Raw genomic sequence first — 27877 nt, forward strand, 5'->3', positions numbered from 1 at the left:
TACCACACACACACATTTCCAGAGATGCCTAACAGGCAACTCTCCAGCAGCAGCAACACCACCACCATTAATTTTAATCTATTTTTTATTTCCCCAGCTGTGAAAATAAAAAATTCAATATTGCAGAAGCTTAACAGCTCCACTGGAATTAAAACTGTGTAGTCAGTTTTATCCCAAGGCTCACTATCATAGCTGAATATCGCCTTTCTCTCCACGGCAGACACTGCTGTCGTTTGTGTATAAATGAATAAACTCTAGTGCATTAAGCTGGGGTGAAAGGTTTTCTCATATTTAGGTTAAACAGAAACAGCTGTGTGTATTCATGCCAACCGCTGGTGCTGTAGACTTGGTACAGCGGGGTAATTGTGTGTGGCATTGAAGCTGGCCCTCATTAACCTTACTGCATTACCTTTTACTGTGGATAAATGGAGGGCTTTAAATCAGCCATCTGTTGCTGCCCAGCTACCTCGCCAGAGTGGAAGTGACATACCCAAACCTTTCAAGGACATTAGTGTTGTAGACTAACAAGGAAGGGAGCTTTAATCAGACACAACAACCCTGCAGAGCTCAAGCTGGTTGATTCTTAACATCTTTTATCTCACATTGCTCCCTTATGGAAGAATTTGCTTTTATTGCAGCAGATGTTGATTTTTTACTAATTGTAAGGCTTATTTTTAGAGAGACGTCCCTTGTGAGGTGATGAATGCAGCATGACTGTTGCTGGTTTGATTTGAGCAACACAAGGGATGGGAAAAAATGATTTGGGGGAGTAGGCACAATCAAAGAAGAAACTCCATATGGACTAAAAACCTTATTCAACTGTGAAAAGGTTGTCTTGCGGAACCTATAGATTTTAGTAGACGCTGCTGTTTCCTCCAAAGAAAAATAAGAAAAAATAAGAAAGTGTATTCCGGCTATGACTTTTCACAGTTGGAGGATGAGCAATGTGATAATGTCAGCCAGTTTTCTGTTTTGCCCTGCTGAGTTCTGCAGTCACACAGTGTTGACTCTTGTTAAAAACAAGGCCAAATCAGGGTCATAATCAGCCTTGGAATCACGTTGTATGTTCCCAAGTGAACCCCAAGAACTGGACTGTTTATTAATCTGAGTGAGGGCAAGTGTAATGAGTTTGGAGACTGCTGCTCGACCGCAGGACACAAGTTTAAGTCTCGTATGCCCAGCTGAAGTGTCCTTGAGATTGGATGGGATTTTTCAGCACCTCTAGAAACCCTTTTTTCTGTTTCCCTGAACTCTGAGCTAAAAACATTTTCCTAAACAAAGACATATATTCCCTATCTCATAAATTCATCCTTTACTTTACAGATCCTGAATACATCTCCATCATTTCCCAAATGTCAGATAACTTTTTAGTTCTTTAAAAAAAAAAAAAACTCCCCATTTTAGTTACCCATCCATGTCCAAGTATCAAAATCAGCAAGCATCAATATGTAACATATGTATGGTTTTTATTCAGCTATGAGCAGGTGTTTTTTTTTTTTCACACCCATATACAGTTATGTGGAATAAAAAGAATTTCCTCAGGACCCTTTGGTAGCTCGCTGAACCACATTTAGCAGCAATAACGTGAAGTAATCATTTTCTGTTTTAGTCACTGAAAGAATTTTGCCCCACTCTCCACCACTTATAACATTGTTTCAGTTCACTGAGCTCGGCCAAGTTTGGCCATTACAACATCTTGTAATTCTTTTCATGTTTAGTCATTCTGTTGCAGATTTGCTTCTGTGCTCAGGATCATTGACCTGTTTTCTGCCAGACAGAGAGCCTCAGATTTGACACTAGAATATTTTTGGTATATGGAGGAGTTGATGGTTGTCTTGATTAGAGATGGCACGATACCACTTTTTTATGTCCGATACCGATACCGATATCATAAATTTGGATATCTGCCGATACCGATATGAATCCGATATAGTGTTTTTTAATCAACAAAACTGTTTTTTAAAATATCTTGCTGCATTTTGCAAGTCTGCAAGTTCATACTCAAGTTTAAAACAACAACTATACTAAAGCTATTCTGTTATACCTGTATACAAAAAAAATATTTCATAGTTCAGCAATACTGATCAATCTAATAAACTTAAACCTACACCATCCTCCCTATTCTGGTATTTTAAAGAGTACTTAGCGTAAATATTAAGCAACCTAACTAATAGGGTTCCAACTCCCAGCAACAACAAAAATAAATAAATAAAAAATAGGGAACCACCCCTCACGCGCCACCTCATGATGCTTAATCGACGTAATCAACCTTAATTTGATGCAGTGTGAAAAAAAATGCACAGAAATCAATTATTTTTCAAGAAATATTAAATAGATTCAACATCTTTCTTCAACAAAATTGCAGACTGCACAGATGGTACCTTCCCAAAGTAAAAAGTACTATAGCTTACTAGGGTATATATATTAGACTTAATAGTCACTATATACAGTAATTGACTTCTATTCATTTTACATCAAATTAAAACTTTGTGTGTCAGATAATTATTTATTAAAAGCTAGACATTTTAAATGAGAATAAGAAAGAAAAGTATGTCTTTGTGCCCCCTTTTCCCAGTTAATGCCCTATCGGCCCCCCTGGCTAAACTTTGCTAGATCCGCCCCTGCACAGTTACCAGCCGTCAGCTACCTAGAAAAAGATCCTGGTGTAGAAAGTAATATTAAATAAATTCTAACAACAGCTTATCAAGCTTAAACGTGCTGCTGTTGTTCAGCCGCTGGTTTCCTCTTTCTGGTGCAAAGTGGGCCAAAAACAAAGACGGACTCGCGACAGAAAAGCCGATCAGCTGATCATTTAAGCAGTTTCACGATTGAAGTAGCAGCCAGTCGCTCGTTAAGCTTAACGCAGGAATGCTTTACAAACATTCAGAGATGGACTTACACACTTGCTTTACTTCTCTCGGGGATAACTTTGTCGGAGATGAAATGCCAGGTTGCTAGCGAAGCTCCAAATGCTATCCAGACCACCGACAGGTCCCGCATGCCACAGCCGCTCTATCACGTGATGCATACTGCTCCGACGTGCTAACGTTCTGAGGTGAGTTAAGGCGTGTTGCAAGTTTTGTGAGGTGCTTTCGTGATATTTAATGGATCGGATTACATTTTTTATTTTTCTCCGATATCCGATCCAGTAATTTAGGTCAGTATCGGACCGATACCGATACGTAATATCGGATCGGTCCATCTCTAGTCTTGATGCTCTAGTCCTGTGGCTGCAAAACAAGCCAAAACCATCACTACTCCACTATCGTGCTTCAGAGTTGGCAATTGTGCTGATATATCTGATTTCGTTTTTACCTGATATTTTCTTCCACATTGTGTCAAAACATCTCAACTTTGGTCTCATCTGCCTTGTTCCATAAGTCTTGTGGTTTGTTCAGATGCAACTTTGCAAACTTAATGTAAGCTGTGCCGTTCTTTGTAGAGAAAATATGTTCTCTCCTTGCAACCCTTCCAAACAAGCCATACTTGTTCAGTCTTTTTCTGATTGTGCCATTTAACGTGCTAACTGAGGCTTGTTGAGTAGAAGATGCAGTTCATGGATTTTTTGCATTTTCTCTGTGTATTGCATGTCCTGACTTTGGGGTGAATTTGCTTGAATGCCAGTCTATGCAGGCTCAGGAAGACTGCGTCAGTAGGGCCACAGTCTTCCTGCAAAGAGTCCTATAAAAAAAGCATTTCCGTTCACATGCCTGTAGTACATGCTTCATCACCATTCATTTTTACCAGTTCTATACTAATGCAAATGCATTTGGCATTTTGGAAACCTGCCTGTGAGACATCTCTAGAGTTAGGGAATCCAAAACATAGTTCAGTTTAAATGTGAATCAAGTTTATATTTAATTCTGAACTAAAATTTTAGATCGGAAATTAATTTGACACGGGTCTTACACCCTTATCGTCACCTGTTTTTAAGCCCTCTGCGCCAGAATTCAAATGACCTGCCAGCAAGGAACATGGAGCCACAGTTAAATTGTATTTGTAAAAAGCTCCCAGTTGAAGGCACAAAGTAATTTGAACTGGCAGCCAGCAAGACCGGTGCCATTAGTGAAATACAAGATGACAAACTGCCATAATAGTGTCCAGTTTTCTGTTGACTGACATTAATTTGACATGCATTCAAACAGTGTGCTGTATGACTTGTTAAAATGTCATTGTGGTGACAAGTGCGGCACATACGCTGCATAATCAACCACAAATCACGATTAAATGAGAAGTCTGAAATGGAGAAGGACACAGTAATGAACGCAGAGAAGGAATATGAAAGAGACACATCTTAATGATGCACCAAATATTTACAGACATCTGTAAACCATCTGCAAGTAATTATCACATCTGTTTACAATAAACGCAAAAGCTTTCTTTGTCCTTAAGTTCATATTTATTTGTAAAAGGAAACAGGTGCTCATTGAAACATTTGACTAGTTAAATGACACAAACAGTTTTTTTTATTGTTTGATAACACAAATTTTTATCTACAATGACAATGAAGTTTCTATTCATACAACAGTTATAATATAACGTTTTATACATGAACTGAAAATACAAAGTTACAGTAAACATGCCTTTTGATAAAAATATTTTTACAAAAAAATGTACATTTCTATACAACAGTTATCAGTTACACATCTCTACAAGTCCCACGATTCTGGTTTAAACCTGCAAGTACTCCAACAAACTGTCAGTGTATTATTTTTTATTATTTTTAACTTTTAAAATTCATCTAGCCTTTTTGAAATAAACATGGTAAGGGCTATTTACAGCGGAAAGAAAATCGAGTTGAGCCAAAAGTGTTCTAAAGTGACCCAGATAAATTACAACAGTTAAAAGCAATGAGGGGTTTTTTTTCTGTGTTTTTGCAGAATATTTGACACGTCACCATACTGTCCATCAAAAAACAGGCCACCAGCAAAAAAAGATTGATTGATTGATGATTGATTGATTGGTAATTTATTTCAACATGTGAACAATATACAAGTACATTTAGAAAAGAACCCAGACAAAAACCCCTCCCCCAAAACAAACAAACCAAAAAAGATAAACATGTTGCAAAGCCATTTCCTTTAAACATGTTCGGGATACAAAAATAGTGCTAAATATTACACATTATCATCATTCACCAGATGCTTATTTTGAATGAGCTTCAGGATAATCGTTTTTTGATTTTATGCATGTTTTTCCCCAAGTAGCCCTGCCAGGACTGAGTAGTGTATTTATAATATTGTGCAAAGTGACTTTCCATTTTCGAAATCTTCTGCTGAAGGGAGTTTATTCAACCAAATCACAAAGAAATATTTGCTTACCTACTCTTGGTGGCATGGAATTTTGACAGCCTTGGTTTGGTACTTTCAAGCTACAATAATTTTTGTTTATGCTTTTCAAATCACTGAACAATTAGAATAGATTCGAATACAACCAACACATTAACTGGTATTCATAGTTTTTGAGAGCAATTATTTTCTCCACAGTCAAAAAACAATTTAAAAAACACCACAGATGAGTGTATTTTTTAGATCAATTACGACACTGTTTTTCAAAAGAATGCCGAATGATGAATTTATATTTTATCTTGGTTACACCAGGGTGGATCAAACCTTTAGCAATTCAAGGAACAACAACTTAAAAACAGGGTCTCAGCTTTATCAGGAAATTATTGAGAAAGTCTTTTGTATTATTAACAATATGAATTATTTATAACCAGTTTCTAATTTGGTATTTTGAGTGAAACAACCTGTGAAACTTTCATCGAGACTGAATCACATAATTAAACATGTCTTATATAGCCTTCTTATGTATCCAGGATGCACCTTTTTAGTAGCGTTACTCGAAACAATAATCCTTCTTCATTAGGGAACCTTTAAACTATGCTAATAGCTTTAAAAGAATACATACCAGCTGATTATTTTGTTGCATCAATCAGCTGATGGAGCAAGATGGTGCTAACTAGCTACATGGCATTGTTAGTTATTATAGTTCAACTACTAATAAGAACTTCAACAATCTCAAATATGTATATAACATACCATTTAATATAAATACAGGGGGATGAAACTGGCCTGTTTCCTTCTTACTAACATTAACTATATCATAAACATATCTAAGAATAGGGAAGTTCTTATTAATACCTTTGATAATTCAGAGGTTCAGCACCAATCAGACGGTTTAATTCTGGGTTTTAAACGTATTTTACATTGCGGGCCACATACACCTGAATTGGGCTGGACCAGTGAAACTACATCATAAATGTATAAAGAAGAGGTTCTGGCAGTTCACTGCCCATGCTGTCCTGTAATTCTAAAAAAACAAAGTTTTCATGAACTCACAAAAAAATGTACTTTTAATTCAGTGGACTCACCAAGGACTGTTAATTGTGTCTGCTAGCAAAAATAAACTGCAAAATAAAAGCTCCTGTGGGTCGGATATCCTCCCAGCATGCAAAAGGTCCCACAAAGTTTTTATAAGATGAAAGCTAAACCTTAATGAGAAAAAAAAATAGGGATGCCAACAATACAACATGAGGAAGAAGAATGGAAAGATTGTGTTATCCCATCATTCTGTTGTTTGTGTTGCGATGCGTAGCAAGAACTTGTCGGTATCCAAATTCCAGTTTGAGGCTTTAATATTTTTATAATTTAAACTACAGTATTTTGAAACCTGGAGTCAGGGTGTGATTTATGAAACCAAACAGAGGTGTGGGAGTTGTTTTCTTTCCCCATGAAAATAATGAATGTATCACAGTGGTCCTATATACTCTGAGGCCAGTTAGAATATTTAGTACTGCTGTAATGTAATGTTCATAGAATAACGACAATCATCCATTTAAAACACGACATTTACGAGAATATTAATGGTAAAATTAATATGTGTAATATTCTCTGTCTCGTGATTTCCCCTTCAGACACAGGTAATCGACTCCAATTACAAAAACACAAATGGTGAAACTTTTCAGTCAAACACTAAAACACTGACAGTTTTTACTGTAATGAAGGCGTGAACAGAATTTTAGCCGATATGCATCTTCATCAATGCTACACAGCGATGAGCCGAGACACCTGGGTCCCAACAACAACCTCCTCTCAGCAGGCTTGGAACAGCATCAGCTTCTTATTGTTTGAATTAACACTGCGGTGGTTAAATTTGAGTGGTGGAAAAATACCAGAGTAAATTTGATTTGAATAACGAACACGTTGAACGCGCTGACATCCATTCACTTGCAACGTAATTCAATTTGCAACAGTTTATGTATAATCAGGTAAATTATAATTGCTCAGCTAAAGCTGAAACTAGATTGTTATGCAATGCACATAAACAGTTGAAGAAATTCCAATGTTTTCTTTTTTACTGTTCGTAAGCTGCACCGAGTGAACGGTCAAATGATCTCAGTGCCTAGTGAAGTTGCTTTAATAAAGCACTACGCTTTATTTCAAGTTTGATTATTCCAGAAATTTCGGGGTTCTGAATCAAAGATCTCATCCTGAGATAGTATCAAAGCCTGCCAATGTTTAATTTAAAATCATAACAAGTTCCACCATTTCAAAAAACCTTACTTTGCTGGCTCAACTAGATAAAATGGAATCAATGCAGGATGCAGAAGGAGAGGGTGAAGGAGAACAGCAGCAGTCCATGTTTGGATGCACAAGCTGAGCGGGGAGGAGTGCACTGAGACGTTAGGGCACTGCTCCCTGGCAGGAGGCCTGTGCCAGTGTTGGCTCTCTACCACAGGAAGCCCTTTCTGCTTCTGAAACTTGGCAGGAGTTGGAATATATGATGGAACAGCCCCACAGGGCATTTGTGTGATAAATGGATAAAGCTGGATAAAGTTATGCTCACAGCTATTGGCTTATGTATGAGTCAAATCCGAAGCAGACGGCAGCGATGTTTCATTCTTTTGCTGAATTTCCTACCACGGTCACAGATTGTTCTGTCATTTATTCATTTGATATTTGAGCATAAACAAAAATTCTTTGAAAAACAGAAATTACAGCACAAGGACATTTCAGAAGAGCAATAACAATAGATCAAAAACATTTCCATCTTTGAACATAATTTCATTTAGAAATCCAAATAAATCCTTTTATTCCTTTGACTTCGGTTTGATTTTTTTCAGTTTCAGGATAAGAGTGCGAGTTCTTCCAATGAAATATAAGTTGCACATGAAGTAAACTCGGGCCACTGAATTAAAATGGGTCTTGAATATATTTTCTTTAGAGATCATCACATCACATTTTGTTTGAGCTGCACAGTCAGGCATCTAAATGTGATTCGGGGTCTCTCATACACAACTTACAGTCCTGAATGGGTGTCTTGATCCCTTACAGATCATTTCCTGTCTCTTGAAGGTGACGATGAATTCTAATACCACCGACCAGGAGCGTCTGCTTCCTCACCCTGAAGAGATAAAGGAGAAAACTTATGAAAATACATTACAGAACTGCGTCTCCTCCTCAAACATGGTGAATGCTTATAATGCTGTAAATCTGATGAGGATTAAGCTGAATTTTAAGGCTTGTCCATTCTGAATGGCCTCAGAAATATCTCGGGAAGTGCAGAAATATTTTCTGGTAGCTGGAGCTGCCTCGCTAATCCTTCTGGACATGACTTATTGAGGTTCTTCTCACTGTGATTTTCAATCCTTGGTGGGCCTGCAAGCTACACATTCATATATTCTCTCGATCCTCGAGTGGGATTTTCAGGTTTTTAAATGTATGTGCTGTGAGGGGGTTCGGTGAATTGGCCACTGATGGAATTTCAAAAAGGCAGAAAGAAAATGGAAAACTCAAGTGTAACGTGGTTTCATAAGAGGTGGAGGGGGGAATAAGCTGTTGCCTAAACTGAACATTTTTGCCTGTACATTAAGAAACTGTAGCTACATAGCAACCACATAGCATATGCTCATTTTGTACAAAATCCCACACAAATGATTAGCTTCATTGAGCATAAAGATGGAGAACAGAGGGAAATAGCTAGTCTTGTCATAAATGGCAATGAGAGGAATCAAGGGGCCTTTATTGGCAAATGATATAAGCTCATGCAAGCACAAAGTCTGGAAAGGTAAAAAGTAGTGCTGTCAGCATTAATCTTGTTAAAATGACGTTGACGCCATAACCGCTGCACGCCGTCAACACGTTAGCGCGGTAAGCTCATTAATGCATTAGCTCCGTGCAGCCACACACACGGGGCGATCCGCACTAGCTCGCTAACGGAGATTTGCCGCGTTAATGCGGTTATGGCGTTAACGTCATCTTAACGAGATTAATGCTGACAGCACTAGTAAAAAGTCAGAAAACCAGGAACACATGCAGCATAACAACAGGGAATATAAACAGGTATCTCAAAGAGGAGGCGGGCTATGAATACAGTGGGAGCTAATTAAACAATGGCAGATATAAGTGAATAAGGTAAAAAGAGTCAATGGCAGGTGAAGACAACAAGCGAGAAGAAAAACACCGGTGAGACTAAAATAACAACAGAATCACAAACAGCACTGTGCTACAAAGCAAGTCCAGCCTATGCGGCATGTCCCTCTGTTATCTGGTTTCATCTACCCTAACATCAGCAATCATGCTATGCGGTCACACAAAAGTGGCTATCAGCTCAACCGGAGGTTTAACAATCTAGCTATGAGCTAGTTTACATGAAAGCTGAAGCTTTGGCAGCATGTGACCATCAGAAACATGGACAGGTCCTCTGTCAAAAACCCCAGCTATGTTAGAGTAACAGGGTATCAGTGCTCTGTCATTAAGACATGGACGAATCACACCATCTATTATTCCACTAAATCAATATTTAAATGTTCATAAGACCGTTATAGTTTATATTCTTTCAGCTGCAGCCCTTGGTAGCGGTAGCTGGGATTACTCTAAAGATTAAATCGAAAATTCAAATGTAGGCTTATGCTACGTACAAAATGATCTAATTTTACAACGAATAGATCAAAATTGGGTACAAAAACCAACAGAGCTCTGCAGCCTCTAATGAAGTGAGTTTGCCTTAAGTCATCCAACACCAACAGAAGACTAACAGAGTTTAACTCAGTGCTACGTCTACACTGAGCTACTCGTAAACACTGCCGCGCACGCATGCTGTGAAGAGCTAGCCAGCACCAAGCCAACTGATGGTGTGGCTGCATCGTTACCCACACCCTGAGAGGCGAGAAGCAGGGAACTCTTTACCTTAGGCCTCACCATTCATATCCCCTTTCACAAAATTCAATTAGATGAATGTTGTTTATGGGCAGTTCTGGCCCATTGGAATGTCATTATTGCTCCGTCTGTCGAATTCGGTATTAGATGCCCTTCAGTGAAGCTGGTCTTCCAAATGTCACGGAGCTTATGACTTAGGAGATGATTAACGAATGTTTAGAGAAGCTCAAGACACAGTTCAGCAGCTACGGTTTCTAATGAGGACTGGATGTAAGGTCTTTAATGAGGCCAGGCTGCAAGACCCCCCCAGAACCTTTTGCAGTCTTTTATTACGACTTCACAGCCGCTATAATGGATGCTTAGATCAAATACAAATCTAAAGCTCTTACCTGATCTCAGTTGTCAATATCCGATACGTGGTTTTCTATCTGTAAAGGAGAGCACATAGAGGAGGTTAACATCACAGACATGATACAGCCTTTTTAACTGAACACAGAGGTTGTATTTAATCTTTTCTAAAGGTCACTGGTGATATACGCTCAACAAGAGCAGCCATGCCAACCCGCAGAACAGTCTTTGTAGCACATTATCACAAAGTGTGATCAATGTGACCTTCAGGAAACAAATAAATCTCTTCCACCATGCCTCTGAAAAATAATCTCTTCCATTAGTGAGGACACGGAGCTTTCATCTAGGATAGCATGGCCATGTTCACCTGCTGGGTAATGGCTAATAAATAAAGTAGGGCTGAACGATATATCGCATTTGCGATAATATCGCGACATGATCAAGTGCAATTTTCTAACCGCAAAGGCTGCGATTATACTCTGGACATGTCCAAATTCATGGGCTGCATCCTCCTGAGACCGCATTTGTAGACCGATTACGTCACAGCGACGTGCCGAAGGCTGTCCAAATTACTACCATATCCCAGAATTCATAGCGCGGCCCAGCCAAACTCCAGTTTCCAGCAATGGCGGCCGCTACTAAGTTTTAAAATTACTCATACTAATCTTTCTGGGTCACAAAATAAACTTTTAACATATTTTCAGGCGAGAAAGTAGCTGTGTAAACATCAAATATCTGCTCGGTTTATCAAGATATCCCATATTTGTAAAAGTGCTTCGACGTTTTCAGAGGCGTCTGCTACCCACCAGCTCGACAGCTAGCCGGGAGCTCGAGGGTTACTGATGCGGCCGAGAGCGGCACAACTCCCGGCACATCATTTTCAGATCACCGCGGAGTTTCGCTGCTCGGGTTAAACGTAATATATAAGTCACTTAGACAACCTAAAAATGTTATTGTTGGGCTTTTTTCAGTGTTTTGTTTGTTCGTGAGTAAATCGGTTTGGCTGAGATTAAAGTTATTAGATTAGATAAAATAAAACTTTATTAATCCCCCGGGTGGGTTCCTCCTTGGTTTTCACACAGCTGACTAAACGTCAAACAGAAAACTTATTAAACAGAAGTATGAGACAGTCGAGAATTTACACCAGTGTCTGGTTATATTTTAGATAGCAAGAAGCAGACGGCCGAGTTTATTAAACTCCACCGAGACAGCGGTGACGCTAATCAGAAGGCTAGACCGTCCAATTTCACGCCTTTAAATTTTAAAGGCGTGTTTGTGTGTGTGTTTATACAATTGCTATTATGTTTGCACTTTATGTGTAATGTTACTGACTGCAGAGATCAGTAAGATGTGTGTATTTTTTATTTATTAGTTTTATTTATTTAATATTATTTTTTAATTGAATGACTGTCTAGTAGTTCACAGATGTCGAAAAACTGAGTGTGGTAAAGCCACTGATTTTTTTTATGTATATTTCTGCAATCTGCACATTGTACTGACTTTCATTTTAATGTTTACACCAGGGTTCCTTGTCAGCACTTTATGCTCAGATGTTTGTAAGCTAAAAATAAACTATTGTGTATGTTCAAATATACTGTTGTGATTGAAGAAGTTAAATAAAAATGTCAGTCATCAATTCATGCATCACCTCATGTCATCATAACAGAGGTCTGTCTTCCAGGAAAGAACAGTTTAAAATTAATGTAATATAGTATTGGCCATACTATATGATGTATTGCTTGTCTTTGTTTAATAATACAGAAGACAAAGACCTTAAAAAATAATCGCATATCGCATCGCAATCGCAATATTGGGGCAAAAAAATCGCAATTATATTATTTTCCATAATCGTTCAGCCCTAAAATAAAGCATAATAAAGAAAACAAGGCCAGTGAAATACAGATAAAACCAGTATCAACTGTTTCCATGCCACTACTTGAACTTGACGATTGTGAAATGGAAAACATATTTAAAACGTTGAAGTATTGAGGATGTTTTGAATAGGTGAAGCCAACATGCATTTTGGTTTTGTTCCCCGGGACCTTCACCATACATCAGTCTCTTTTACTTAACAGCAGTCTATTTTTCAGCTGAAATCACTGGCGTAATAAATGTGCGTCTAAGCCACAGCTGACTGAGATCAACTGGCTGAGTGAATACAATCAATATAAGCATTGTGGGAACTATCGCGTCAGCGGAAAGACTGATTAGTTTCAGTTTTAGATTTTCCTTGATTGGAAATAGTAATCTTTTTGAATTGTTGGTAGTTTGAAACATAAACATATAAATGCCTTCCTTACTTTCCACCACCTTCCTCACTGGTTCTAGGGGTTTTGACCAGTTATGGTGTTTTTATGATATTTTAATGAAAAGATTGCTGTAACTACACAAAAGATGTACTGTATTGTTTCATTAAGTAATCCTTCTGTTAGGCTGATAACTAAATTACGCCGTCACTGGCTAATGTCAAGTATTTAAGCAGTGCATTAAAATGAAGGTGAAAATAATTTTGCTCAACAGACTACATATGTCTACGTCTAGGTTCGATTTGTTGTACATTCAGAGATGCTCTTCTTCATACCTTGGTTTTCAAAGTGGTTATCTGTTATCTGTTTCCTATCAGCTTGAAGCAGTCTTGCATCAACAAGCTATTTTCACCAAGAGAACTGACACTCTGCTGATATTTTCTATTTTTCAGATCATTCTCTGTAAACCCTAGTGATGGTTGTGTGGGAAAATCCCAGTAGATAAACAGTGTACAATACTCAAAAGTCTGGCAACAACAACCATATCACATTCAGACTCACTAACATCACTTTTAGTGAACTGCTGATACCAACATCGATATTGACACTTTAAACTTATAAAGGCAGTTTATGTAGAGGAGAACAGTGTGCGATGACTTCTGAGATTAATCGTCATCAGTCTGAAAATCACACATTTGAATGACCTCCAAATCACTGTGATTTTTGCTTTCTACAATGATTAATGCAACAATGTACACTGTACATTAGAGAATATAGACAACAAAACACACTTTTCAGCTTTTCACCTATTTTGAAATGATTTTTTGAGACCTAAAATGTCTCTAATGGACTTTGGGACAGCTTCTGTTGTTTAAATGGGCTACATACTGAACTACGAGGATAGAAACAAAGGATTGATCCATTACTGATACCAATGCTGGTGTCAGTACTATTGGTATTTGAACTGATCTGCCCACCTCTAATCACCTTTCTTTCCCAATTTTGACTTTCGGTCTTTACTTCAGCAGGTGGTCTTGACTATTTCTACATGCCTAAATGCACTGATTATTGGCTGTTTTACTGTGTTAACAAGCAGAAATCTATATACATCTATATAGTATAACACATAGTGTAATATATAATTATACAAAACTGATAAAAGTAATAAGTTCTCTTTAGTCAAATAAATTCATGTTTTTATATGAACCCAGCTGAGAATTTGACATTTTCCACTAAATTATTATTATTTTTAAATAATCCTAATAATTGAATCTCTTTGAGGGATCATCTTTTATTGGCTGCTTCTACTGACCTTGTGAAAGAAAACCTCCGAACTGAACCTTCACTTCACGGTTGGACCCACATCACTTCATGTCAAGTCTGTCTTAAAAGCTCTTCTATGTGTATTGAACCCACTGCTTTAATTATAGCCTGCAAGCATGTGTATGTGTGTGAGCCTGTGCCTGTGTGTGGGCCTGAGAAGAGGCTTACTTCCACTGTTTCAGCCAGGGTCGACAGGGAGAAACTGTCAGTCCGGACGCCCTCACCATTCACTCATGTGAAGCAACCGCTCTCTTAGATCTGTGGCCATGAATAATTCTGGAAAATTAACTTTCAGAAGGCGAAGACTGTCTGCCCACTTGAGATCTCCCAAAGTGCCTTGGTTTCTTCCCCCCTGTCAGGCCTGTCAACCGTTTCTCTTACCAGATGGTGGCTACCCTCCTCGTCATAGTCATCCTCGCCTCCATCGGTCATCTCTCCCGCCTCTACGTCCAGCGCCCCCTCGCCGGCCTCCTCTCCAGAGTTTTCTGCCGTCTCTGACACAGACTCCTCATGCAGGGAGTCACAGTTGTCCTCATATTTTCTCTGAGCCTCTGAGAGAGAGAAAGGAGGCCACAGTGAATGAAGTGAGAGTGTAAGCAGGGCCTGTATTTTTCTTTGATAATAATAGTAGTAGGCTGCTTTTTTGCTGTTTTCCCAGTTGTGCAGAAACAGGCCATGGTTCTCCTTACACTCAACTGGAGTGAAGTAGTTTGTCCTCAGCAAGCAACCGGGTGACTAACACTACTTTTTTTATTTGAAGTAGCAAAGCATCAAATTAGGATCAAAATTCTAGCATTTTACTGTGTTTATTCTTTTACAAGCGTGACATGTTTCACTTTTTTCCCCCAATTAACACACGTGTGTACAGTTCTTAGCAAATTTACAAGACCTCCTGTTACATTAATAAAAAAGCAGGAATGCACGTACGTTTTGACAACAAATTTTTCAAAAACTGTTAAAAAATTATATCACTTTTATCATTTTTAACAGCAAATTGAATTCACATTTCTATTTGAACACTGGACTTCTCTGAGAAGTCAGAAATGAATCAAGAGTAACGTTAAACCACTCAAATTATATCTGCTCAGGAATGTAAATCATTTCAAAACTTAAAAAAACAAACAAAAGCTTTACAAGTGCTTTACTATTTTTTTTTACTATATTGGAAAAATTTATGAATCTAAAAATAATAATATAATTTTAACATTAAAAATATCATTTTGAGTAAAGATCTCGCATATACACGTGGATTAATGATTACAGAGACACAAAAAAAAGAGTTTTGGTAATTACAGAAACTGTTAATTTAGAACAACTGTGGGATTCCCCTTAAACTGGGTGATGTCACAATTAATCTGTTTAGTACTCTACATGCTGAAAGGCACTGCTGGTAACATGTTTTTTATTGTGCAAGGGTTCAGACAAGGTGTTGGTACTCCATAAATAGCTTCTTAAAGAGATCATATTAAATTTAAGGGATGTAACTGCACTGAGACAGCACACCTGATTTGCATTTAGATGGAAAAGGATTTAGATTTAAATTTTGTATAGTTTGCGTTATTTAAAACAAGCTCAAATATACAAAATCCACTTTTGCTAGCTAGCTACCAACAGATGTGTCAACCCCTGGATTTGCATATAGCTTAGGCTTCCTACTATTTGCCTCCATTTTCATCTTTTCTTTCTTTATGAAGCCAGTTCATTTAAAGCCCCGCTATATGTGCATATTTAGGTTACAGTGTCACATGTCTGCATTAAATTATCCAGGCCACTTAACATTAGGATTATTTATTACACAAATTGTATTTTTTTTTTCAAGATATAAAATGTGTTTTCACAGATACATCTTATTTTGATTTATTTTTATGTTAAAAAATCATAATGGCTCTTCAGTGTAGTGGTTAACACTTTTCCTGAACAAATCAGAGATCCCTGGTTTGATCCTGGGAGGAGACACAGATCAGGATTAAGTCGGGAAGCACATCCAGTGCAAAGAGTTTGCCAGATCCAACATGCAGAGCTGTCCGCTGTGAGTAAGCGGCCCTTTATGAATAAGGGATCAATCCGAAGTAGCTTTATTTATGTACGCTGCTTTATACTGAATAGTCAAAATGTCTGTGCAGCCTAGTTTAAAACGTTTTACACAAATGTTTTAAGACCACAGCCCCAATATTCTCCTCATGTCACAGTTTATTATGCTTTATGACTTTTAATCTTGATGTTAACTGCAGAACTTTATTCCTGGAGAGCACAGAGAAATCAACATCCGTGTGTTGTCTCTGACTGCAGCCAGTTTTTTGTCACCTTAAGAAAAAGAACTTGGCGAGCCGTGACTTCTTGATATCCTTTTTAAGACTGGCTACCTGTTGCTTTTTGAATTCATTATAAAATCTTTTAAAACCTTAATTGAGGCAGTCTGAACTTCTATTCAAAAACAGAACAAGTGAGACAGACAAAAGATGATCTGTAATAAAAAATTAAGGCTATTTTATAGCAAAAAAGATGGGTACATTTTGTAGTAAATTGCCTCCGGTTTTTCATTTATCCGCATTAATTTTTCATTCTCACTGCTAACAAGCTCCACAGCAGTTTGCCTAGAACACAGCCGGGAGCCGGGTTGATTTACTCGGTCTTCAAGTGCCGTGGAAGTATAAGAGAGAAGTTGAAAACAAGCCACACATGGTGACAAATGTGCAACATGCACTTTATGGCATGTAATTTAAATGACCTTCACACTGGGCTGCACTCTGAGGCTGTCCTGTAGTGAAGGGCACTGGTGAAGACCTCTCATATAAACTGAGTCAGCATGGTGTTGACACCTGTCTGCGGTTATGACAGAGAGCTCCGCTGCTCTTATCTCCCACAATGTCACTAAGACTTATGACCAGTCTATGCTCTTAATTTCCCTCCCTTAGTGGGTGGTGTCCCTTTTCCCTTTTGTTCCCGTCTAGCTCAGATTCTGCCGTCTGCTTCTCACCGGTTTCAGCTCTCTGCTGCTTCTCAATCTTCTCCAGGCGTCCCAGCAAAGAGTCAATCTTCATCTTGATCTGAGTGAGCTCTCGTTTAATGGTCTGAAGTTGGTCCGTTTTCACTACTGAGGCACAGAAATACAAAAATGATTTAATTTGCATACTCATTGTAATGATACACAGATTGCCTGCCTCCATCATATTAATACTCTTAGTCTCGAGTTTTGGATGTCATAACATCATCTGACTCACACTTTCCTCAGGGAAGAACATCTCAATCTGGCCAACTGAAAGCTACCCTGCTAAGACTATGGACCTGCTGCTTTCAATTTGAAGATTAGTGCACGGCTTACGCCCACCATGCTGTGCAGCGCTGCTCGAGTTTTACTCAGCAGTGCCAATATCTGAACAAACTGTGTGTGATTGCTCAGTAGATATTAGATCATGTTATTGAGCATGGAGATGGCGTGCACCTTAGGGCTGTACCTGCTTCTCTGAGTGCATATTGTACATTTGGTTAGTGATATTGAAAATTCATCATTTCCTGCTGTTTGAAATGGCTTAAGTGTTCACAGCATGAAGCAGCCAAATGGGCTGTATTTGTATCTATGCTGTTAGCATAGACTGTAAATGAAAGATGGACACTACCAGTACCAACCAGGCTGTTTTGCAGCCATGACAACTAGAAGTCTTGTCACAAAGAAATAGATCCATCCGTCCGTCCATCCATCCATCCATCCATCCATCCATCCATCCATCCATCCATCCATCCATCCAATTAGCATGTCTTTTAACTGTGGTAGTCACGGTATTTGGTCTTTGACCCAGTGTTTTATGTTCTGGGCTTGTGATTCCTGTTTGTTTATTATTATTTTGATCATGAATAGTGGGTTATGTTTCCTGGTTTAGTTTTCTTGTGCTTATGTGTTTCTGATTATGTTGTTTATCCCTGGTGATTAAGGTTTATTTTAAGTTGATGAGTTTCCTTCAGCTTTTCCTTCTCTATCTTGTCCTCAGTTTTTTGTCTGTACCCCCCTGTGTCGCTCCCCCTCTCTCCACGTCTCACTCCCTCTGTGTCCCTCTTTCTCTTTGTGTCTCTCTGTTTCTCTTAGTCATGTCTCTGTGTTTTATCTCCCTCACCTGTTCCCATGTTTCTCTCTGTGTTTTATCCACATCTCCCCAATCCCCAAATCCGGTTCTTGTTGCAATACTTGCAAAGTAGATATTTCATTTAAGGGAGGAAACACTACGAATATGCAAAAGCATTTGCTCACAAAACACGCGATGACCTTAAATGAATGTCGTGTTTTTAATTCCGCTCCGGACTCGTGAATCTCAACCCAGCAGCAGCGGTAACGTTTGCACGTCCTCTCCCGTTAATGCGGCAGGTAAATAATCAACTAACAGTGCATATTATGTTATTATGTACGATCTGCCTTATTACAAAACCTGCCATTACTGTGCATTTAGGTGATTATGATGAGAGAGACAGACAGAGTCTGGCTGGCTCAGATGCTGGCAGTTCTCGCTGCAGTCTACCGGTAGCGTCTCCTTTCAGGCCAGGATAGACGAATGTCACGAGCAGTGACTAAGTTTGTGGTAAAAGGCTTGAACCCATTTGCCACAGCAGATGCCCCGATTTTCGGTAAGTGAATGTGTTTAATTGTAGGCAGGGACATTACTGGATATTCTTGTGTAATTGTTACAGAATAATTTATGTTATACTTTGTTATTGCTACAGAAGAATATTTATTTTATTGTTTTACATTTACAATTTTTTTTCCTGTGGACCCTGTGACACCCCATTGAAGAAGCTGTGGATCTCTTAAGATCTCACTGTTGGGTTTGTAAGGCCATGTTACTCCTATATTTCTATCTTGTTCAAAGAGAAGATATAAAACAAAGTTCTAAGCTAATCGAACTTAGTGTTCTCCTTTTTTTAAAAAAAAAAAGAATCGATAAGAGAATTGATAAAGAATCTAATCATTAAACAGAATCGAAAATGGAATCGGAATCGTGAAAATCTTATCAATAGCCATCCCTAGACATATTGATACCATAAACTCTTAAGGAAAATAATTACTGAGGATCAAGCGAAGTAATTTTCTCACACAAGGATTGGACCCCTCATGGCAATCAAAGACACATTTCCATTCTTGTACTTGAGGAGCTTTGGTGTTGATGAGCTGGCTAGTGCTTTTGGCCACTGCTAACGTTTTTGCTGTCACTGTGATTGGTTTGTGTTTGTTAGTCTGATGATGGCCTCCTTCACTTTGACTGACAACCCTTTGTACCTCATATTGAGAGCTCCAGTGAACAGCTACCAAAAGCAAATTCAACACTTTGAATAAACTCTAGGTTGTTTATCAGCCTATTTTTATTGCTGAACGACAAGGGAACAGACCTCACCTGGCAATAAAACCGTTTGTCAGTCTACTGTCAAATTACTTTTGAGCCTGAGAAAAAAGGTAATGTAATACTTTTATTAAACCCTTTGAATTGAAGCTAAAAGTTTGCATTTCTTGACTCTTTGAGTTTCAATCCACTATGGTGGTGTAACAGACGTGAAATCACAAAAATCAAGTAATTGCCCAAACATTTAAGGAGCTGACTGCATGTCTATAACAGATAGACTAATTGCTTTTCAAAGAGTGAGAAAAATTCGGAGACAAAAAAGGAGCCATCAACGACCCCGATGAAGGCCACGAGCTGAGACGCATCGCACTGTTTCTACAACAACTCTTAGACATCCATTAGCAGCTAAGCGTGTCAAGAATATTAAACACATTTAATTAAATTCTCTGTCTCTCTTTCCAGGAAAGTACTGAAAATCGACAGTTCTTATAAATTCAACAAATCTAACTCAACCCAATCAACTGAGACTTTGTACCTCATTCACATTAAGCATTAACAGCTTCCAACAGAGGAATAGAGAATAGATGAAAAGAAAAAGATTTTACCTTCCCAGTAAAAATGTAGCTTAGAGTTGTGTAAATGATCCCAAAGTTGGAACACTAGAATAATTGCATTGTCACGGTTGGACGGCCCTTTCCGGACGACCCTGCTTGTGTTTATGTTTTCTGTATATGTGTTTGCTTCTCCCTCCCTGGCCCTCGGGGTTGTTTACGGAAGTGCGCGCCGTGGGAGAGGCGTGTCCTGGCGACTGTCGTCATTGGGAGTCCCTCTTCGCTGTTGCCGGCCCACCTGCAGCTGATTACCTGACCAGTGGTTGGTAATCATTCCTCCAGGCTAGAAAGGGGTATTTAACCTGGACTCACGGCGACAGTCGACGTGGGATTATTACTCCGAACTGGTATAGTCTGTGCGAGCAGTGTGAGTGTGTTATTCGGCTAGCGTGTGGCTAACGCTGGATTTTCCTTCTTCCTCCAGGAGGGGCGAGCGGAGAAGCGAGTTGGGGAGCACACACACTAAGGGAGTTACTACACGGAACGCACTGGGAGCAAGGGACGAGCACGATTGGAAAATTGCACTTTTGAATGGATTGTTGGACTTGTCTGTTTCACTGTAAATAAACGCACTGTGTTTCTGTGAGCAAGAACCGCGCCTGGGTCCCTCTTTTCCCTGACAGAATAATCCCACCACCATGGACCCAGCGGATTCTGCTTCACGCCAGCTGTCTATCCAAGCGGAGGTTTTGGAGCGACACGAGGAAATGCTGAAGCACGTTTCAAAGGAACAAACCGCGCTTCTGCAAGCCATGACAGAGCTTAAAGGTATGTTGATTTCCTCACCTAATACGGCTCCAACGCAGCCCGCCCCTTCGCTGGAAGCCGCGGCAGCCTGGCCGCTTCCTCCTTCACCTCCACCGCGGCAGCGGGAGTACTCACTCCCCGCACCCGAAAAATTTGACGGCGAGTTGGGGAGGAGCCGGGGTTTTTTGACGCAATGCTCTCTTGTGTTTAGACAGCAACCTTGTGCCTTTGCCTCTGATTCTGCTAAAATCGCTTATTTGGTGCAACTTATGACTGGGCGGGCGCTTCAATGGGCTCAGGCAGTTTTAAATACCCAGCCCTCTGTGTCATATGACGTCTTTCTCAGCAAGTTTCGCTGTGTGTTTGATAAAGGCGCTAGCTCGGATGCTGCAGGTCATCGCATGTTTTCTCTGAAGCAAGGTAGGAGGAGTGTTGCTGACTTTTCCGTGGAGTTCTGGATCCTGGCGGAGGAGTCGGGCTGGGAGGAGAAAGCACTCCGTGGAGCCTTCCTCAACAGCCTTAATGAGAATATTAAGCGTGAGTTAGCAACCAAGGAACTGCCTAAAGCTTTGTCTGCTCTAATCAATATGTGTATTAACTTAGACGACCACATGCGGGAGTTCGGCAGAAGAGCCGGGGATGGTCGGCGGCCTGCTGGGGGCACGGGTACATCTAGGGACCTTCCTACTCTGATGTGGAGAAGTGAGGAGGAGCAACACGGGGATGAAGAGCAACCCATGCAGCTCGGCGGAGCCAAGCTTTCCTCCTCTAGACTGGGGCGCAAACAACGGACTGGTGAGTGCTTTCTTTGTGGAAAAAGAGGACATTTTGTTGACTCCTGCCCAGACCGAGTAAAAGAGTCGGCCCGTCAGTAATTGTGGGGATACTGGCGGGCGCCACAACAAAAGTGTTCCCTCACCTCAGCTGCCCTGCTAAATTAATGTCTCACTCCCTCACTCACTCCTGCTGCGCACTCATTGACTCTGGTTCTGAACAAAATTTCCTAGACGAGGAGTTAGCCAACATCTTAGGCCTGCCCCTACTTCCCCTTCCAGAGGTCCTGAAGGTCTCAGCCTTAAATGGCGGCCATCTAGCCTCCGTCACACATCGCACTCAGGAGGTTACACTCATTATTTCGGGAAATCACTCTGAGAAAATCAGTTTGTTGGTATTCAAAGCCCCCCACACCCCACTGGTACTGGGATTTCCTTGGCTCCAACATCACAACCCCCAAATCGACTGGGCCAAAGGGTGTGTAACTGGCTGGAGCACGCGGTGTCATGAACAATGTTTACTTGCCGCTGTCCCGGACAATCCTGGGACCGCCTCTGCGAAAAGCTCCTCACCCCCCGACCTTTCCTTGGTGCCCGCCGACTACCACGACCTCGGCCAGGTATTCAGCAAAAGTAAGGCGTTGTCTTTGCCTCCACATCGGCCTTACGACTGTGGAATCGACCTACTCCCAGGCGCTCCCCTGCCAGCAAGTCGGCTCTACAGTCTGTCTAAACCGGAACGCGAGGCCATGGAATGCTACATAACGGAGTCTCTGGTCGCAGGTATTATTCGCCCATCTACTTCGCCTTTAGCAGCAGGATTCTTCTTTGTAAAGAAGAAAGATAAGAGCCTGCGTCCCTGCATTGACTTTTGAGGGCTGAACAAGATCACTGTTAGGAATAAATATCCACTCCCCCTGCTGGCCTCGGCATTCGAACTATTACAGGGGGCAGTCCTGTTCACCAAACTGGATCTTCGGAGTGCCTATCATCTGGTTCGCATCCGCAAGGGTGACGAGTGGAAGACGGCTTTCAACACCCACCTGGGGCACTTCGAATACTTAGTGATGCCCTTCGGTCTCACTAACGCCCCTGCGGTCTTCCAGGCCCTGATTAATGATGTGCTCAGGGACTTTATTAACCATTTTGTCTTCGTGTATCTGGATGACATTCTGATTTTTTCCAGGTCGCAGACTGAGCACATCAACCATGTACGTCTGGTTCTACGGCGCCTATTGGAGAACCGCCTTTTTGTGAAAGCGGAGAAATGTGAGTTCCATGTGGAAACTGTTTCTTTTCTGGGTTTCATTGTGGAACAGGGGCGTTTGCGAGCTGACCCGGCCAAAGTCAAAGCCGTAGTGGAATGGCCTATTCCCAAGACCCGCAAGGAGGTGCAGAGGTTCCTGGGCTTCGCCAATTTCTACCGCCGCTTTATCAGGGATTTCAGCAAGGTAGCCCTTCCTCTAACCAACCTAACTTCTCCTAAGTTGTCTTTCCAGTGGTCCTCCGCAGCCCAGCAAGCGTTTGATCGGCTCAAGCACCTGTTTTCCTCGGCTCCGGTCCTCGTCCAGGCGGACCACGGCCGGCCTTTCGTCGTCGAGGTGGACGCGTCCGATTCGGGCGTGGGGGCGGTTCTCTCCCAACGGATCGACGGCAAGTTGCATCCCTGTGCGTTCTTCTCCCGCAGGTTGTCTCAGGCCGAGAGAAATTACGACGTGTGCGACCGGGAGTTGCTCGCCATCAAGTGGGCCCTTGAGGAATGGCGACATTGGCTGGAGGGCACTGAGCAGCCTTTCGTGGTGTGGACGGACCACAAAAATCTGGCGTATCTCCAGGCAGCCAAGCGCCTCAACGCCCGACAAGCCAGGTGGGCCTTATTTTTTACTCGTTTTCACTTCTCCATTACTTACAGGCCCGGTTCTAGGAACACTAAGCCAGACGCGTTGTCGCGCCAGTTCGCACCCGTGACCGATGAGGACGAGAAGGAAAAACCCATCCTGCCCCCCACCTGCATTGTGGGTGCACTAACATGGGAGATTGAAAAGGTGGTCAGGGACGCCCAGCGACAGGAGCCCGACCCTGGCACGGGCCCGAAAGGGAGACTATATGTTCCGGCCACAGCGCGTAGTCAGGTCATTCACTGGGCACATACTGCCAAGTTTTCGTGCCACCCAGGTAAAAATCGCACTGTCTCCTTTCTACGACGTTTGTTTTGGTGGCCCTCTCTTGTTCTCGATGTCCAGAACTATGTTGCGGCATGCCCGGTGTGCGCACGGAACAAAACCACCAACTCGCCTGCTTCTGGCCTCCTGCGACTGTTACCCACTCCAAAACGCCCATGGTCGCACATCGCCCTGGACTTCGTCACCGGCTTGCCTCCCTCTGCAGGTAACACCTCCATTCTAACCATTATTGACCGTTTTTCCAAGGCTGCCCACTTCATTGCTCTGCCCAAGCTCCCTTCTGCCTTGGAGACAGCCCAGTTACTGACGCAGCATGTGTTTCGGCTCCACGGCATACCCCAGGACATCGTTTCCGACCGTGGCCCTCAGTTCACCTCGCGGGTTTGGAAGGAGTTCTGTGCAGAATTGGGAGCTCAGGTCAGTTTGTCCTCCGGGTTCCACCCCCAAACTAATGGTCAGACCGAAAGGGCCAATCAGGAGCTGGAGGCCATGTTGCGTTGCGTCGCATCATCGAACCAAGCGACCTGGAGCGAGCAGTTGGCCTGGGTGGAGTATGCCCACAACGCCAGCACGTCATCAGCGACTGGACTCTCGCCCTTCGAGGCGTCGCTGGGGTATCAACCCCCTCTCCTCTCCATCTCTGAGGGAGAGCTGGCGGTTCCCTCGGTCCAGCACCACCTTAGGCGCTGTCGTCGGGTCTGGCGGGCCACGCGCGCAGCACTCCTGAGAACGGCCGAGCGGAACAAGGCATTGGCGGATCGCCGCCGCACTCCTGCTCCGGATTATCAGGTCGGCCAGCGGGTGTGGCTCTCCAGCAAGCACATCCCTCTTTGGACTGAGTCCAAGAAATTGGCCCCTCGGTCTCTTGGCCCCTTTGCCATCCAGGAGGTCCTGAACCCGGTGACGGTCCGGCTGGCCCTTCCGCCTGCTATGAAGGTACATAACGTCTTCCATGTTTCTCAGGTTAGGCCCGTCCGGACCAGCCCTTTGTGCCCGCCCCCTGGGCCCCCGCCACCCACCCGGATTATCGACGGCGCCCCGGCGTATTCCATTACTCGCATAATGGATGCCCGGCGCCGCGGTAGGGGCTTTCAGTTTTTGGTGGATTGGGAGGGGTACGGTCCGGAAGAACGTTCTTGGGTGCCGCGGTCTGCCATTCTCGATCATCGCATGGTGAGAGAATTCCGCCGCCGGCATCCGGACAAGTTTGCCAGGTCGCCCGGAGGCTCCCATTAGAGGGGGGGTACTGTCACGGTTGGACGGCCCTTTCCGGACGACCCTGCTTGTGTTTATGTTTTCTGTATATGTATTTGCTTCTCCCTCCCTGGCCCTCGGGGTTGTTTACGGAAGTGCGTGCCGTGGGAGAGGCGTGTCCTGGCGACTGTCGTCATTGGGAGTCCCTCTTCACTGTTGCCGGCCCACCTGCAGCTGATTACCTGACCAGTGGTTGGTAATCATTCCTCCAGGCTAGAAAGGGGTATTTAACCTGGACTCACGGCGACAGTCGACGTGGGATTATTACTCCGAACTGGTATAGTCTGTGCGAGCAGTGTGAGTGTGTTATTCGGCTAGCGTGTGGCTAACGCTGGATTTTCCTTCTTCCTCCAGGAGGGGCGAGCGGAGAAGCGAGTTGGGGAGCACACACACTAAGGGAGTTACTACACGGAACGCACTGGGAGCAAGGGACGAGCACGATTGGAAAATTGCACTTTTGAATGGATTGTTGGACTTGTCTGTTTCACTGTAAATAAACGCACTGTGTTTCTGTGAGCAAGAACCGCGCCTGGGTCCCTCTTTTCCCTGACATGCATTCATGTATTTTATCTTACTACAGATTCATTAGTAAAACTGCAACTTATTCACAGTTGAATCCATACAAGTTTAGTTTATGCATGCGCACAACTTCACATTATTTCATAAACAGTCAGAGGCCTGTGTCATAACACGAAACGGTACTTTTGAATTAAGTAGGCTAAAATGAATACTTCTGCTCGTAAGGTAAACAAACAAAAAAGCCTTCAAACGATATCAGTGTGTTTCAAAGCCACTTTTGCATTTCACACACTCACAGTTGCGTGATCGTTGCTTCACTTATAGAGCCGCATGAGAAACAGGCGGCACAATTTTCCCTCCCACAGCTTCTGTTTACTGCCTTATAAATAATTGCTCTCCCCTACCTGCTTCGCCCGGGGTCTAAGTGTTCTCTCCACAATACACAGCTGACGTTGGAGTAAATGAAGTGTAACTCTATCATGTCAAAGTTTGAGTCTCAACCTTGATATGTCATATGGAAATAACAACTGCAGAATAAAAATAAATAAATAAAAACTCAACGTCATAACCAATTCAATCTGGTCCGTCTCACGGCTGCTGAAATGAGGGTGTACTCCTCAGCAGCTTGAACTGAGCAGATTAAAGAATTTAGACCAAACAGTAATAAGATAATCTCATTCCTTACCCCTCTGAAGCTGAAATGTGTCATCTTTTGAGAGGAGGGGGGGGAAAAAACAGACACCAGAAGTTGAGAAGAAAACATAAAATTCTTTTTGACACCTATCAGATTCTGTCAGGGCTGGAAAGAGGACGGATGAGCGCTCTGTAAACACACCCACGAATTCCTGTAAAGCTTCAAATGGAAAAACCAGAGACAGGAGAGGCACGCTAAATCAAAAAGTAGCTTGTCTGGTTATCATTGTCTGCATGTGGCTCTTTAAGTTGGCTCCTGTGATGTACATTTACGCCCACATGCCATCACAACGCAAAGCCCATCCAGTCTACCAGCTACTTTGAACGATCTGAACTAATGCATAAAACATAAACACCTACACTTAGAGAAGATGTCAGTGCGTGATAATAACAAAAAATACAAAATCCTGACATTTTACCTCGTGGTAAACTAGATTCCCCCCAAAAAAGACTTTTTAATCTGTCACCAGAATTCGTGCTGAAAAACAAACACTACAACTCTCCCTCCAGTAGGATCCAATTCACACTACACAATATTTGTCATTGTGTGCTTTCTTTGAATCGACGCGGTATGATTAATGTGTCCATGAAAAAGAGTGAGAGCCCATGGTGACACATTGGAAGCATTAAATAAGTAATGTGTCAGGAAATCCCAACACCTATTCTCATCTTGTTTTGTAAAGCAACCTAAAATCTGTGAAAGAGCAGAAAATTGATCTTTCTGAATGTAAAAAAAAGGGGGAACAGTAGATACGCAATCATATCTCTACAGGGCACAAACTGAGGTATCTCTATCTCCTTCTCGGCTTTACCTCCTTCCATTTGTGCAAACCAACATCGATGACTAGACACACATATACCACCCACTTCCCTATTCCAACGTTATCTGAGCTCACTCTGGGCAGCTTTCTCGTCGTCCTTTGATGATAAGAAAATGTGGAACAGTTTCTAATTTATCGCGGCCTCCAGGCCTTTTTTCCTTTTGTGCTATCAGGCGCATAAGCTGCAGAGAGAAAACATGCCCGTCCTAATCCAACATTGTATCATCAGCGCAGCATCTTTAGATAGCTGGAGTTAAAGGAAAAGGCTGGGGAAAAAAGCCATTGTTATTTAATAAGCATCAGGAAAGATTTAGGGAATGAGTAATGGGTCTAATTTTAGGACCTCATGATGAACGGCAGACGTTTTATCTTGGGGATAGTGAGACTCTCTTGAATCACTGGTCTATGAAGATTAAACTGGACAAAGAGTTTTAGGGTTGGTGATGCTGATGTCATTTACTGGGTTTTAGGACATAATCCGTTAGTTTTAATACTGGAAAACAGTGATTTTTCTGGAACACATGTACCTCTTTTTAACCACATATTTGTAAGTATTCAGTAAAACTGAAGTAAGCTCACTAGTGTAGTGTTTCACTAGAGATGAAACGTCTTCAAGTAACTTAAAGAAGTCCAGACGCTTTTCTTTGCAAGCTCCTTTGACTCACTAATGTACATTCCCACATGGACTTGGTGCTTGGTTTGTTTAATTATTTAGGATGGTATCCAGTTAAATCCTCACCCAAAGTGTTCAGTTTGAAAGTGTCACAATTTTGGCTGTTCTCGGCAGTGTAAGTTCCCACTGTCACTCTTAGACTAGCTGTTTTTTTAACCTTAGTTTTACATGCAAAATAGAACACAAAGAAGAATTAATTAAA

At 41.8% G+C, this 27877-nt stretch overlaps 1 protein-coding gene across 2 annotated transcripts in view; it reads right to left on the reverse strand.

Moving 5' to 3' along the window:
• Positions 1 to 4376: 4376 nt before the first annotated feature.
• Positions 4377 to 27877, reverse strand: part of ralylb (RALY RNA binding protein like b) — a 132463-nt gene continuing 108962 nt past the window's right edge. For both annotated transcript variants that reach the window (XM_085286827.1, XM_085286825.1), the window contains exons 6-9: positions 17055 to 17171; positions 14459 to 14628; positions 10550 to 10588; positions 4377 to 8406 (exon numbers count right to left, since the gene is read on the reverse strand). In XM_085286827.1, the coding sequence (XP_085142953.1) occupies positions 10556 to 10588; positions 14459 to 14628; positions 17055 to 17171 (320 nt within the window). In that variant the 3' untranslated portion in view covers positions 4377 to 8406; positions 10550 to 10555. The remainder of the gene's footprint in view (positions 8407 to 10549; positions 10589 to 14458; positions 14629 to 17054; positions 17172 to 27877) is intronic.

Source organism: Mchenga conophoros, linkage group LG9 (assembly GCF_057382185.1).
Source record: "Mchenga conophoros isolate Kocher_MC1m ecotype Shallow Benthic linkage group LG9, M_conophoros_male_GT1.1, whole genome shotgun sequence".
Lineage (NCBI taxonomy): Eukaryota > Metazoa > Chordata > Actinopteri > Cichliformes > Cichlidae > Mchenga > Mchenga conophoros.